Source organism: Gadus chalcogrammus, chromosome 13, assembly GCF_026213295.1.
Source record: "Gadus chalcogrammus isolate NIFS_2021 chromosome 13, NIFS_Gcha_1.0, whole genome shotgun sequence".
NCBI lineage: Eukaryota > Metazoa > Chordata > Actinopteri > Gadiformes > Gadidae > Gadus > Gadus chalcogrammus.
Genome location: NC_079424.1, coordinates 2,530,417 through 2,543,435, shown reverse-complemented (window position 1 = coordinate 2,543,435; position 13,019 = coordinate 2,530,417). Strand labels below are relative to the sequence as shown.

General features: G+C 44.7%; 1 protein-coding gene across 3 annotated transcripts in view; it reads right to left on the bottom strand.

Annotated features, from left to right (window-relative positions):
• Positions 1 to 223: 223 nt before the first annotated feature.
• Positions 224 to 13,019, bottom strand: part of LOC130402023 (adenosine receptor A1-like) — a 13,339-nt gene continuing 543 nt past the window's right edge. The window contains exons 2-4 of one of the 3 annotated variants that reach the window (XM_056606104.1): positions 4,638 to 4,751; positions 3,098 to 3,443; positions 224 to 2,510 (exon numbers count right to left, since the gene is read on the bottom strand). In XM_056606104.1, the coding sequence (XP_056462079.1) occupies positions 1,769 to 2,510; positions 3,098 to 3,429 (1,074 nt within the window). In that variant the 5' untranslated portion in view covers positions 3,430 to 3,443; positions 4,638 to 4,751 and the 3' untranslated portion in view covers positions 224 to 1,768. Of the gene's footprint in view, positions 2,511 to 3,097; positions 3,444 to 4,637; positions 4,920 to 13,019 lie in introns of those variants that run through there. The other 2 variants (XM_056606105.1, XM_056606106.1) reach the window with 2 other exon arrangements.

Here is a 13,019-nt window from a genome sequence, read left to right as displayed (position 1 = left end):
GTGAGTGAGTGAGTGAGTGAGTGAGTGAGTGAGTGAGTGTGTGTGTGTGTGTGTGTGCGTGTGTGATGGAGAGAGTGAGAAAGAGAGCGAGATGGGTACACGTTAACACACACACACACACACACACACACACACACACACACACACACACACACACACACACACACACACACACACACACACACACACACACACACACACACACACACACACACACACTCGATTAATAACCATAATCATTAATGATATATATAATATATATTAGTAGGTTGTTATTGTGTTGATTAATCAGATATGTATGCAGTGATACGTGTACGGAAGGCTGTAACCGAAAACAACGTAAGAATTGTAATATTACCACACCCATTATGAGCCTCATCTCTTGCAGCACTCACAACAGTCGTACTACAAAGCGTGAGTTTGGATCGATCAACCTTTGTCCCATTTCTAGTTGAAACCATGAAGGCTTTGCTTCATACCCCACATGAAAACCACATTCTGTTCCGATTTGAACGAAACCGCTCAGAAACCAAACCAACTCACACTCACACGTAATCACGTACACACTCACATACACACGTACACTCACACACATACGAACAAGTACATGTGCATACACACACACACACACACACACACACACACACACACACACACACACACACACACACACACACACACACACACACACACACACACACACACACACACACACACACACACACACACACAGCCATACCCATCCAACGTGCTGCTGTTAGATCTTGCACGAAGTTCCCAGACTAACATGATGCTAAATGCACGTGCGGTGTGTGGTAGAGATATTGTTTTGTTTAACACTCTGTTGAATCGCCTTACAAAAGGTTACCACACTTTACGACTAATCTATTAGGTCCCATTTGACTTACAAAAGACATAGAAATAGTATAAAACCCATCTCAATCACACTTTAATGAATTGTATCTGGCATTATCATTATTATACCCATTACATTATGTTGCACTACAACTTTTTTTTAAAGTTATCGTTGTTATGAATGGGGAATTGGTTAACCTATCGATGGTTAGTGCTTGGCACTTGGTTCTATGACCATCCGTACTGTACCGACAGCGATATATATTGTTATTTCACTTTCTTCTGACAAATGTCCTCAGTGGATTTCGCTTTGGATAAAAGCGACTGCTAAATGCCCTAAATGTAATGGAAATAATGTCACCAATGAAAAACCCATTGTATTATGAATAATCCCTAATTTAAAGATGCAATAAAAGCAAAAAACGTTGTTTGGAATTAATTGTGTTTTGATTGCATCTCATGGCACTCCTGCTTTCTGATCCAGCTATAGAAAGTAGTAACACATTGTCAAATATATGACAAAACAATTCAAGCTGTGTGTATTTTTTGTGTGTTTATATCCCCTGGTTCTTTATAGGGCATGGGTCACCCTGTTTCCTTCCTCTTTTCAGTCAGTGTACCACTTGGAGCAAGTCTCACAGCACTTGTGACGAGTTAAGATAACTTTCTTTTACAGTAAACGTTCTAAACTCACCAAAGTGACGTCCAACCCTAGTTAACACTAAACAGTGATTTCATATTTATATAATCAGAAATACAAATTATAGAAATGTTTGTATAATTTATACAATACCAAATTATGCATTTTAGACTGATACCAACCTTGTAAATAATAATATAACGATCATTACCAATTATCATTATGAATCAACGAGAAGTGAAAAGAAAGCCCTCCAAATCCAAGGGGCCCAGTCTATAACTTGTCATCTTTGCTGCTGGTGCCGTTGTCTGAAGAGTGGCTGGACCCCGGCTGGCTGAACCAGGGCCGCCCGGGGGCCTGCGACCACATCTTCAGGTAGGCCTGCCTGATCCGGGGGATCCGGAAGGCGTACACCACGGGGTTGACGGCCGAGTTGGCGTGCGAGAGCAGGATGCCCATGTGGAACGCGGCGACGGGGACCGGGGGACCCCCGAACTTCACCACGCAGTTCATGAGGTGCAGAGGGAGCCAGGAGAGGGCGAAGAGGCCCAGGACCTGAGCCAGCGACGCCGCCAGCCGGCCCTCCTTCTTCAGGTACCTGCGGGAATCCGCGTTGGGGGTGCCAGAGCGTCCGGCCATGTCCCGGAGGCTCCTGCGGACGATCCGGAAGATGAGGCAGTAGAGCAGGGCCATGGTGCACAGAGGCAGCAGGTTGCAGAGGAAGAAGGTGAAGTACACCAGGTACGACATGGAGATGACGTCGGTGAACAGGCAGACGGCGGCGGAGGGAGAAGAGGAGGAGGAGTTGGAGGAGGTGGAGAAGTCTGAGGAGGTGGAGGAGACGGGGGAGTTGGAGGAGACGGGGGAGGTGGAGGAGACGGGGGAATGGGCAGCGGGCAAGACGGTGCTCTGCTGACTCCAGCCGAGGAGGGGCGTGAAGCTGAGGAGGATGGCCGCCCCCCAGCACGCCGCCACCACCAGCCACGAGTGCTGCTCCGTCACCGACCGCCGGTACCTAGATAGACAGATAGACAGACAGACAGACAGACAGACAGACAGACAGACAGACAGACAGACAGACAGACAGACAGACAGACAGACAGACAGACAGACAGACAGACAGACAGACAGACAGACAGACAGACAGATAGATAGACAGATAGATAGATAGATAGACAGACAGACAGACAGACAGATAGACAGACGGACAGACAGATAGACAGACGGACAGACAGACAGACAGACAGACAGACGGACGGAACAATAAAACCAACAATTAAAACCTTCTCTTCAGATGTTTGTTTGAAAAGCTGATGGATTGTGGAATGTATGACTGTTTTGTCCTATTTTTTGGAGAGGGTTTGGTATCGAAACCTGCTACCTGAGGGTTATAGTTCAAAGGTGGTGAAAAGTGGGTGCTATTTTCCGCTTCACTCTGAGCTCTCTCCCTGTAGGTGTGTTCCAGACTGTTCTAATTAGTACCCGAACAGCTTGCTGGCAACACAACACCGCTGAACAACACAACACCACTGGTTGGGACCCAGCCCCGTCTGTGGACCTGTACCGTCGGGGGCGGGTGGGCGGGGGGGGGCGGGGACCCACCTGAGGGGCGCGTAGACCCGGAGGAAGCGGTCCACGGCGATGGACAGCAGCGACAGGATGGAGGCCAGGGTGGGCAGGATGAGGAGGCAGCTGGAGAGCAGGCAGGCGCCGGCGGAGGTCTCCACCCGGCCGTCCACCAGCACGGCCAGCGGGATGGCCAGGCTGCCCACCAGCAGGTCAGCCGCCGCCAGGGAGGTGAGGAAGCAGAAGGTGGGCTCTCGCAGCCTCTTGGTGCGCCGGAGCGCCGCGATGGCCACCGCGTTGCCCAGGACGCAGCACGACGCAATCAGCAGCTCCAGGGCCGTGTAGAAGGACCCTTCGGAGAGACCCATGCTCTGCTGTCCTGCTAAATGGACCGCGGTTACACTGCGCTTTAATAATGATAATAATAATTGTGTTTGAAGGCGCCTTTCTCTGCACTCAAGGACACCTTACAGAGGACATGCAAGGCGACAGCCAACTCGTCGGGAGCAGTTAGGGTGAGGCGTCTTGCTCAGGCACATCTCCACCGAGCCGGGGATAGAACCAGCAACCTTCCGGTTCAAAGCCAACCCACTCTACCCCCTGAGCCACAAGCTCCCAGTTAGATATTTGAAATAGCTCTGTTCTCACGATAAAGAGGTTTCACTAAGGCCTAAAAAAAAAAATTGTTTGGTTCCGGTTTCCGACCGACCCTGTCAATTTATGTGCGACCCAAATTATTTTTTATATATATATACTTTTTTTTTTATGCAAACTATAATTACGTTTTGGTACAGCACCTCTTCATTCTGTACAAGGATGAGCGAATTTTCCCGTTTTTAAATGAAAACAACCTACCTATCATTCGCTGCCGCTGGAAAAAAATAAAATAAAAAAATAAAATAAATTCCCTACCTACCCATGACCTCAACTGACAACCAACAGGAACCAAACTTTTTTTTTTTTTTAGGCCTCATCTGTTCTGCTTTGCGCTGTTCGGTTTGTTGTATCCGTCACGGTTTGGGGTATTGAGGTTTTAATGTACGAGCGGCTGTCACCAATTAATAATGGTTATGGTTTTTGGAAATACACTTTCGATTTCACTCATCTGACACATGGTTCTTTGGAGTCTTTCTAATATTCTTACACTGTGTGATGTGATCCTACTCCTACAAGGAATGATTTCTGTTCATAGGTTAATAATTGACCGTTTTGCATTTATATTATGTTTCGGTATTCTATTAATTTAACCAGGCAGACTACCCCTCATTCATAAAGATAATAATAAAGCTAAATTAATGAATATATTTGATTAAATTAAATTGATACTCAATAAACATTCTGCTACTCTCCACCAAACAACAATAGCCAACCATAGATATGTTTATGTATAGCATTGCATTGATATTTTTAAACTACCTTCATTTAGATTGTTTCTAAGGCTAGTGTATTATTTTTGCGTCATCTCTTGTTTGTTTGTGAAATCCTACATCCTTATGCATCCACTTATAACTGGTTCATTATGCATTACAGCACAAGTTAAAAAAATGTCAAAAAACATCAATAAATTATTCCTTACTGTGTGTTCAGGGTCCAATTTTGACAGCGTTCACTCTGCTCAGCTGCTGCTCTGGTAATGAGTTGTAGTATCTCCTATAGCGTGTGAGGGTCTTTGTCTGCGATGTGGTACCGGCTAGGTTAGAAAGGAAGTGAGGTGTACAGAATTAATCTCAAGAAGAGTTATTTCCTCGTCATGAGGCAGAATCAACCAGTCTGTAAAAGTGACTTTAGTCTGAAAGAGTGACCTTATAGGGGAAGCAACAATGTGGGTCTCTGGAATGTAGTGTTTTAGTGCTCTTTGGTTATTTAGCAAAGCCTGTTTCCAAAAACGACTTAGAGTTTATGTCACATTATTGAATATGAGAGTTGCAGGCAATTGGGAATCAAAGCCAGAACCTTTTGCCTGGGAGTCAAACGCCCAAACCTGCCCTGTATATTAACAATTCAACTCTCACATGTCTCCTGTGATGCACGAAAAGCTCATGTTATTATTGATTATTTCATTTATTGACCACTAATAAATGTCCCCAAAGCACTTTACATATTGAGTGTAGATGTGTTAGTAAGTTAGCAAGTAAGTTAGTAAGTAAGTGTCCAAAGAATGGACACAAAAGCAAAACATTTTAATAAGAAAGCCAATCAATATATTAAAAAAGAAGTCAGGTGCTGCCAAAAACGATCAACAGATCTTTTCTGTGTGGGTAGGGTTGCCGTTGGGCGGTTAGTTATGACCCCTGATCCACTACCAGGGTGTCGCACCCTACACGGCTGGCAGAACGCTTACCACACACAGTGGAGAGGTGGGGAATGATGACTCCAATTAGACACCGGGGGATGATTAGGGGGAATTAGCACTCCCTAGTGGCCCTCCAACACCTCTACAGGCACCAACCGGTCTCTTGTCCGAGGATGGACCTCTTTAATAGGTCAATGTGATGGACCAGGCTAGGCAATGCAGGTAGGCTAGCCCTCCGATACCAGCATAGCATCTGCTTGTTACTAGCACAAGCTAAGTAACAAGCTAAGCGTCTTAGAGTACCATATTAAGCGCTAGGCCTATATAAATTTCCTTTATTATTATTATTAAGTAAAGATCTTTTATTTACAAAAAACATACAGAATCCGAATACATGAAAACTCAAACTCCCCCTAAAACATGTGTCACACATGTGTGTGCGTGTGCGTGCGTGCGTGTGTGTGTGTGGCTCAATTTTTTTTATTTTAATGGGGCATATCCTTCGCCTTACTTCATGTATTTTATTGTTTATTAATAATTATATAATATAATTAATGTGCTTTATTGGATATAATTTCGTGTTCATTAAAGTAGTTTATTTGGTTGATTTGTTGACTTTTTCTTACCTCGACTTATTGACTTATTATAAGAAAGCATTTAATAATAATAATAATAACAATAAATTGTATTTATAATGCACTTTATATTCAAGAATCTCAAAGTGCTTCAGAGAAAAAAATACCAAAAAACTATTAAAAAGGGGGAACCTCAAAGAAAGTTTAGCTAAATGCTCTTTTAAAGAGATGGGTTTTGAGGTTCCGTTTAAAAAGAGCTGTAGTCTGTGGAGCCCTCAGGTGGTCAGGGTGGTCATTTGTCTTGCATGTCTTATTTACCAACTGAATTTCACTGATAACAGATGCGCACACGTTTGAACCATGTCCAGCCCACCAGACGACAGCGGATGTGTTATTTCGAAAGCCGTAAACAGTGTGCGAAATACGGGGGGTCCGGGATGCTCGACACCCCCAAAAAAATAAATAATAATATTTTCTTGTCACTTATGGTCACTTAAATGTTTTTCAGCTCACTGTTAACAGGTAGGCTTATCTATTCTGCCTACCTTGTACAGCGGAATAATATCTCCAAGGAATGACCAGACGTTCAGACGTTTGTCTCTTCAGCCATACATAGCGTGACTTTGTTTATTGGAAAACTGCACGAGCTGCTCTGAGAGTCAGGGACAGCGAGAGAGGATGGTAACATCCTCCTTATAAGGTAGTGGCGTCATCAGTCACACGTGGCTCATGATGACACAAGACGCAACTGCTCCTCCTACTGAACAAATACCGTTTCATGCATTCATACACTTATCCAGTCTCAACGCTACCACTTATGAATGACGTGTAAATTGTACAACTTTTACATAACTAAATAAACAAATCAAAACAAAAACATGGCATAGTCAAATGTCACCATTTTACACTCTAAACATGTACCTGCAAATTTCATCAGCGTTATGCCGCTTTTCCACTGCATGGTACCAGCTCGACACGACTCGACTCGACTCGACTCGACTCAGCTCGCCTTTTTTGCGTTTCCACCGCGTTCTAGTACCTCAAGTGGCTGCTTTTTCTAGTACCGCCTCGCTCTAGGTTCCAAGCGGCTGAGCCGATGCTAAAAGGTGACGTCGGCAGACGGCCGGCCACTGATTGGCCAGAGAGTGTGACGAAGTCACGAGAGCGACATGGCAACCATGCTGGTAACAGCCATAGCAGCGCCGCAGCCAACATATTCCACTTCTTCAACATGCCAGCTAATAATACGAACACGAATACCATCGCATCGATGTTCTCCATTGTTGTTATGTTGGTTCTGTCCATGTGTAGGTTACGTAGGTGTTGTTTGCGTCGCGTACAAAAATACGTCACAGCCCTTTCGCGCAGACGACCCCGCCCACGTCCCGGAGGTACTATTTGCGGTGGAAAAGCACCCGCGCTGCTACCGTGTCGAGTCGTGTCGTGTCGAGTCGAGCTACATGTGCGGTGGAAAAGCGGTCTGGAGGCGGGCTTTTCATAACATCTGCAATCATGTCGTCTGTGGGTCAGTAAACAAGTGACATCTTATCTTCCCGTATGATATACCTAATGAAGTGATATTTAATGTCCACAGGCTTACATTTTGTCTACACGCTGGGTTCCTAACAAGCGCGATTGTCCCCTGGTTGTCCTCATAATCAACAGTTTTCTTATACACAGAGGTATACCTCCCAGTAGTTGCTCCAAATAAATACACTCCTGTATTGTTAGAGCTAGAGCCATGTACCCGGCTTCGCATGTGGATAGTGCCTTCGTGGGATGCTTCTTGGTTTTCCAAGAGACTAAGGAGCTGTCTTTACCCATGCTCACACAATACCCGGTGGTGCCGCGTCTGTCACTAGCCTCCGCCGCTCTTTCTGAAACAGAGCTGTTTGTCTGCAGTACCCCTTAGATAACGCAAAACATGTTTCACCGTAACCGGATGTTCATCTGCATGGTCAGCAAAATGTTGTGATAATTTGCTCACCACGAAACATAGGTCAGGATGTGTACAGGTGGTCAAGTAAATGAGACTTCCTACTTCTTCATTCAGAGTCTTACTTTTGGTCACATAGTGTATCTCTAATTCTACACTCCTGCATGTCGAAACGTTCCAGTATCTTTTCAACATACAAAATATACTTTTGTGACACTTTTACACAGCCGTCAGACTGGCTGAAGTCTTTGCCCAGAAAAAACTTCAACCGACGTAGGTCCTATCTTGACTCTAGTAGAAAGCATGTTTTTCACTTCTAGACTCTCGTTGTTGCAGGCTGCGATGATAAGATCATCCACCCAGATAATTACTACTTCCGTCCCTGCCTCTTTAGACTCTTTTGTGGAGACGCTGTGGTTTGTTGGGTTCTGAGTGAAGTGGTCATCATCTACTAGACATGTGTGGAGCATCTCATTCCAATTACGCCCCGACTGCTTCAGGCCGTAAATTGACTTCTCTAGTTTACATACTAGCTTCTCTCCCTCTTTTTTACATAATCTTCAGGTTGGTCCATGTAGATATCTCGATCAATGGGGGCGTGCAGATCAGTTTCACATCCATTTGATGCAAGATCAAATCGTCTTGGGCTGCCTTCTGCATTGCTACACGTATACTATGATAAGATTATGGTAAGATTGGCTGTTGGTGAGAACGTCTCGCCATAATCTATCCCTGCTCTCTGACTGTATCCTTTTGCTACAAACCTAGCTTTGTACTGGTCGTGTCCGTCGTTGTAACCCTTGATCGACTATACCCATCTTCCTCCCACTGTCTTGCTGCCCTCTGGTAACTTAGTCAAGACAAAGGTCTGGTTGTCCTCCAGGGACTTCATCTCCTCGTCCATTGCTTTCTTCCACCTTCCTGACTCAGTTGACGTCATGGCCTCTTTAAAGGTCAGAGGTACACCACAGACTGCTCGGTAGCAATAATCGACATTAGTGAGTGTACATCCTCAGTATCTTCTCTCTCAGACAGCCCGGGGGTTTGCCCTCTCTGGTGGGACATCTCCCACTGGCTGAGGCATGGGACATCACCCTAGGGTGCTTCTCGCCATCATCCTCTGGTGCTGACTGTGGACCGTCAGTCTGTACATCTGTGCTCAGTACACTAGGCTGTGGAGTCTCTACTCTCTCGTCACAATCTACATTGGGGTCCAGTCCTAGCTCCTGTGTCTGAGTCTCGTTTTCACAGGTTGTCTTGGTGACAAACTATACTCGTCTGTGCTTCTGCACTTTTCCTTAACCGGGGTAGTTTACTAGATAGGCGGGACTGCCCTTGACATGTCCTACAAAGAGTCACATCTAGAATCTAGTTTTCCTGTATGTCTGCATGTCCAGTATTCAGAAATCAAAACATTTATTCACAAATATTAAAAATTTTGCCAAGCAGAGCCAGCCAGTCCTGTGAGCGCATGCAAATAAGCCATGTTCGCCAAACAGACGAAAGACGTAATGTTGACATTCTAAAACTACATTTGTGAATGTGTTCAATGATGTACCTGTCTGATCGTATTTTCTGTAGATGGATGGTTAAATAATGTCACATGATCGGTCATACTGCAGGCTTTCATTTGCAAGTGCACTAATTGCGTGCCAGTCTCCAATAGGCAATACCTGGCATTTATTCAGTTGTTGATTGCAGTTCTAAGTGCGCCGTATTGGCGCCAATTATTGTTGTGTTTGCATTGTAATGCACAACTTTGCCTCTCCTTGTTATAAAACATTGTGCATCCAAACAATGCAGGCTCCTATGTCAGTACTGACATAGCTGAAGTGTTGCTTTAGGAATAGGCAACTATAGCATATCGGATATTGTTGTGTGTGTGTTGTCATGTAGGCTATAGACTGATTGCTTGCATCCATGAAGTATTGTAACGTTATAGGCCTACTGCATATTGAGAAAAGATCAGTATTGCGCAACAATAGGGGGATGGGGACCCCCTGAATATTGACGGCTAGCTCGCACACTGGCCGTAAACCTTCTTTATCAATTGATTCAGCGTGTAAGTGTTCATCGGCTTAATCCGACCCGACCCCGGCAGCGTTAACATGCGATCAGTCCATCATTTACAAACCAATCACAGGGCACTATTGTCAAAACATTGTGGAACTCTCCTTAAACATGTGTCGCTTCCCGCTAACAGAAACACTTTCTTCCATCTTCTCTAGAACTTTTTGAGAATTTGTTTCGTTGAACTTTTCATCTCCATGTTTGGTAGAGTAGAAACGATTCAGCCCTATATTCACCCGATATCTTAACCTTCTGTGTATACTTGAGAATTCCTCGGAATATGTATTCTCATTGGGCCGAGTTGGCCCAGCAGTAATGGAGCGTCGCCTTGGGCCCTGAACGCTTCTGGAGCAAGATGCCTCACCACTATGTGTCCATGTACCATCATATAGCCATTTAGCAGACGCATCTCCACCCTCTTAAGGCCTTTTTATGGTCCCACGTTCCCGCAACACAATGACCACGCAGACGCTTAGACGCAGTCGTGGACCTTTATGGTTCTGCGTCGGGTTGTAGTAAGCCGACCAATCACAGCCCTTGCTGCTGCGTCGCCTCGACGGAAGGTTCCGATTTTTGTGAGGCGCACGTCCGGCCCATGCGGTGGACGCAAGGAGGGTCCGCAAGGACGTAAAAGGTCCGTAACCCCCTTGCGTTGCGTGAACGTGGAACCATAAAGAGCCCTTCACAGTGATGTCACTAAGGACCAGGTAGGGGTGGGGCGCACGTTTCTCAAGGAGGCCTTCAGGCTAGGATGCAGACGTTGGGTACTACTGAACCTATTACTTTGGCCCGGATCCAAAAACCCTGACGACCATGAATGAGTCAGCTATCCTTCCCCCGAATGTGAACTGTTTTCGATCGAGAAGTGCAACTAAAGGTGCAACGACCTGAGTGTGACGGTGGGTATGTGAATACATTGCTGCACGTGCGCTTTCTTCCTAAGGGGTACGCTATGTTTGCTGAGTACCTATAACCCGAACAGCATGTGATTTGTGTGATGAAACCATTTTGTGATTTCAGAGTGACAAGGGATGGCTTCGGTGGGGAATTGCTTATCGCCCCATGGTGACAGGATGTTTATGCTAATCAGTACCGGTAATAGAAGATGCATCGCCACGATGTCCCTTTAGAAGCAGCGGGAGCGATCGGTCTGCTTCTAATCCAATCAGAGGCTTCTAAGGCTGGAAGGGTCCCATGGTGAACCAAACCACATCTCAATTGTTGAGATATTTATAAATAATAATAATTATGAATTATTATAATAATAATAATTATTATTATTATTATAATTATTATTATAATAAGCCCAATAAATAAATAAATAAAGTGACCTGGAGACAATCAAGTGAACGTTGGAATCTCCCCCATGTTTATTTTTGTTTGTTTTCAAGAAGTACGATTTTAGGGCTGAAAGATGGCATGCATGCCATGTAGCACACACCACCGAGCTGAACGTTTTTCTGGTGGTGGAATACTCCCCAATACTCCGATATAATAAATCGATTTTGATCTGAGATGCTGCTGAGAACGTATTCAATGTGTACTTCAATCAATCACCTTTTGCAGTTGTACAACTTACTTTACAAAACGATGATGACAGCCCAGAAGGCAGTAGGCTGTGACGATGTGAGTGCGACCTCCGTTATTGTTTGCACGACGTCCTAAATAAGACGCCATAATGCCGTATTTATACTGGTGCCAGGGTGAAGCGTGTGTTTTAGTGGTTCCCACAGTCTCATTATGGACGATTTACATTCCTGACATTTGCAGAGACATCCTCTGCTGAGCATGCAGAAGCACCCCCCCCCCCCCCCCCCCCACACACACACACACGCATATGCGCACGCACATACACGCACACACACACACACAGACACACATCATCATCAGCATAATAACGGCCTGCAGATAAAACAATGTAGACCCAATAAAACTGAGTTAGTGGAGTGCGTCTGTTTTAGCTGAAACACTAAAAGCTCCAAGACCAGGGGAGGGACAATACCACACACACACACACACACACACACACACACACACACACACACACACACACACACACACACACACACACACACACACACACACACACACACACACACACACACACACACACACACACACACACTAACCGCTGACTCACCCATTTCCTGCACAACAAAAGGCTGAACAAAATGAATGTTGTTTACAGTTTCACCTCCCTTTCCCTTAAATGGAATGAAATCCATCCCTGTAATTGGTTTACTAATGATTGCTTTATGCTCAATGAACAAAATTAGCTTGTTGAGCATAACTAGCGACAGCCTCTCCATACAGCTAGTGTGGGTTATCATTGTTTTGGAAAAAGTAATAATTCAAGCAATATCACACGAGAGGAAGTCATGTTACTCTTAATATCAGCAGGCTGGGATAATAAAACAATTCCAACAGCACCATTTAATTGTTATAAGTGAGAACTGATTTGTTTGATTATCAAAACATTTATTTGGCTCCGTCAACATGAATAGTTCGGCAGTTGGCCTGAGACTGGACTGTTGCCAAGCCGCGACACACAAACATTGATACAATAGCTTGATACTTGATAGTCCAGCTACTAGCTTGTACATTTGTCTCCATTTCCAAGAAACATTTCTGTTTACATTTTATGGGCAATTAGTGAAATAAGAGTTGGTTGACAGTCGCTTTGTGTCATGTGTATTTCTGATGAGTTAAAAGCTAACGATAATCAACTTAATTAAATGTTATTAGGAACGTCTTGACAGCGGATCGATACGTTTAGTTAGAAGTCCCAATGCTGCTCTACATTACTCACATCTCTCATGGAAAGGCTCTCGTCAAATCAAATCAATCGGTCGCAGCAAACGGCTGCATATATATTGATGAAGAATAACTTATTCTAGGACTCTTCTGACAGCAAAGTATTGGATTTGTGAGCATGATGATGGAAAGAGGCGGCAAGTTAACGAGCATATATGTAATGAGGCAATGGGTGTACAGGATCGGGCCAGACTCACTGAAGTACTCTCTGAACTACAGCTGAAATCCTGATCAATAACCATCCCTCTTCTATCTCCTAACCTACGGTTA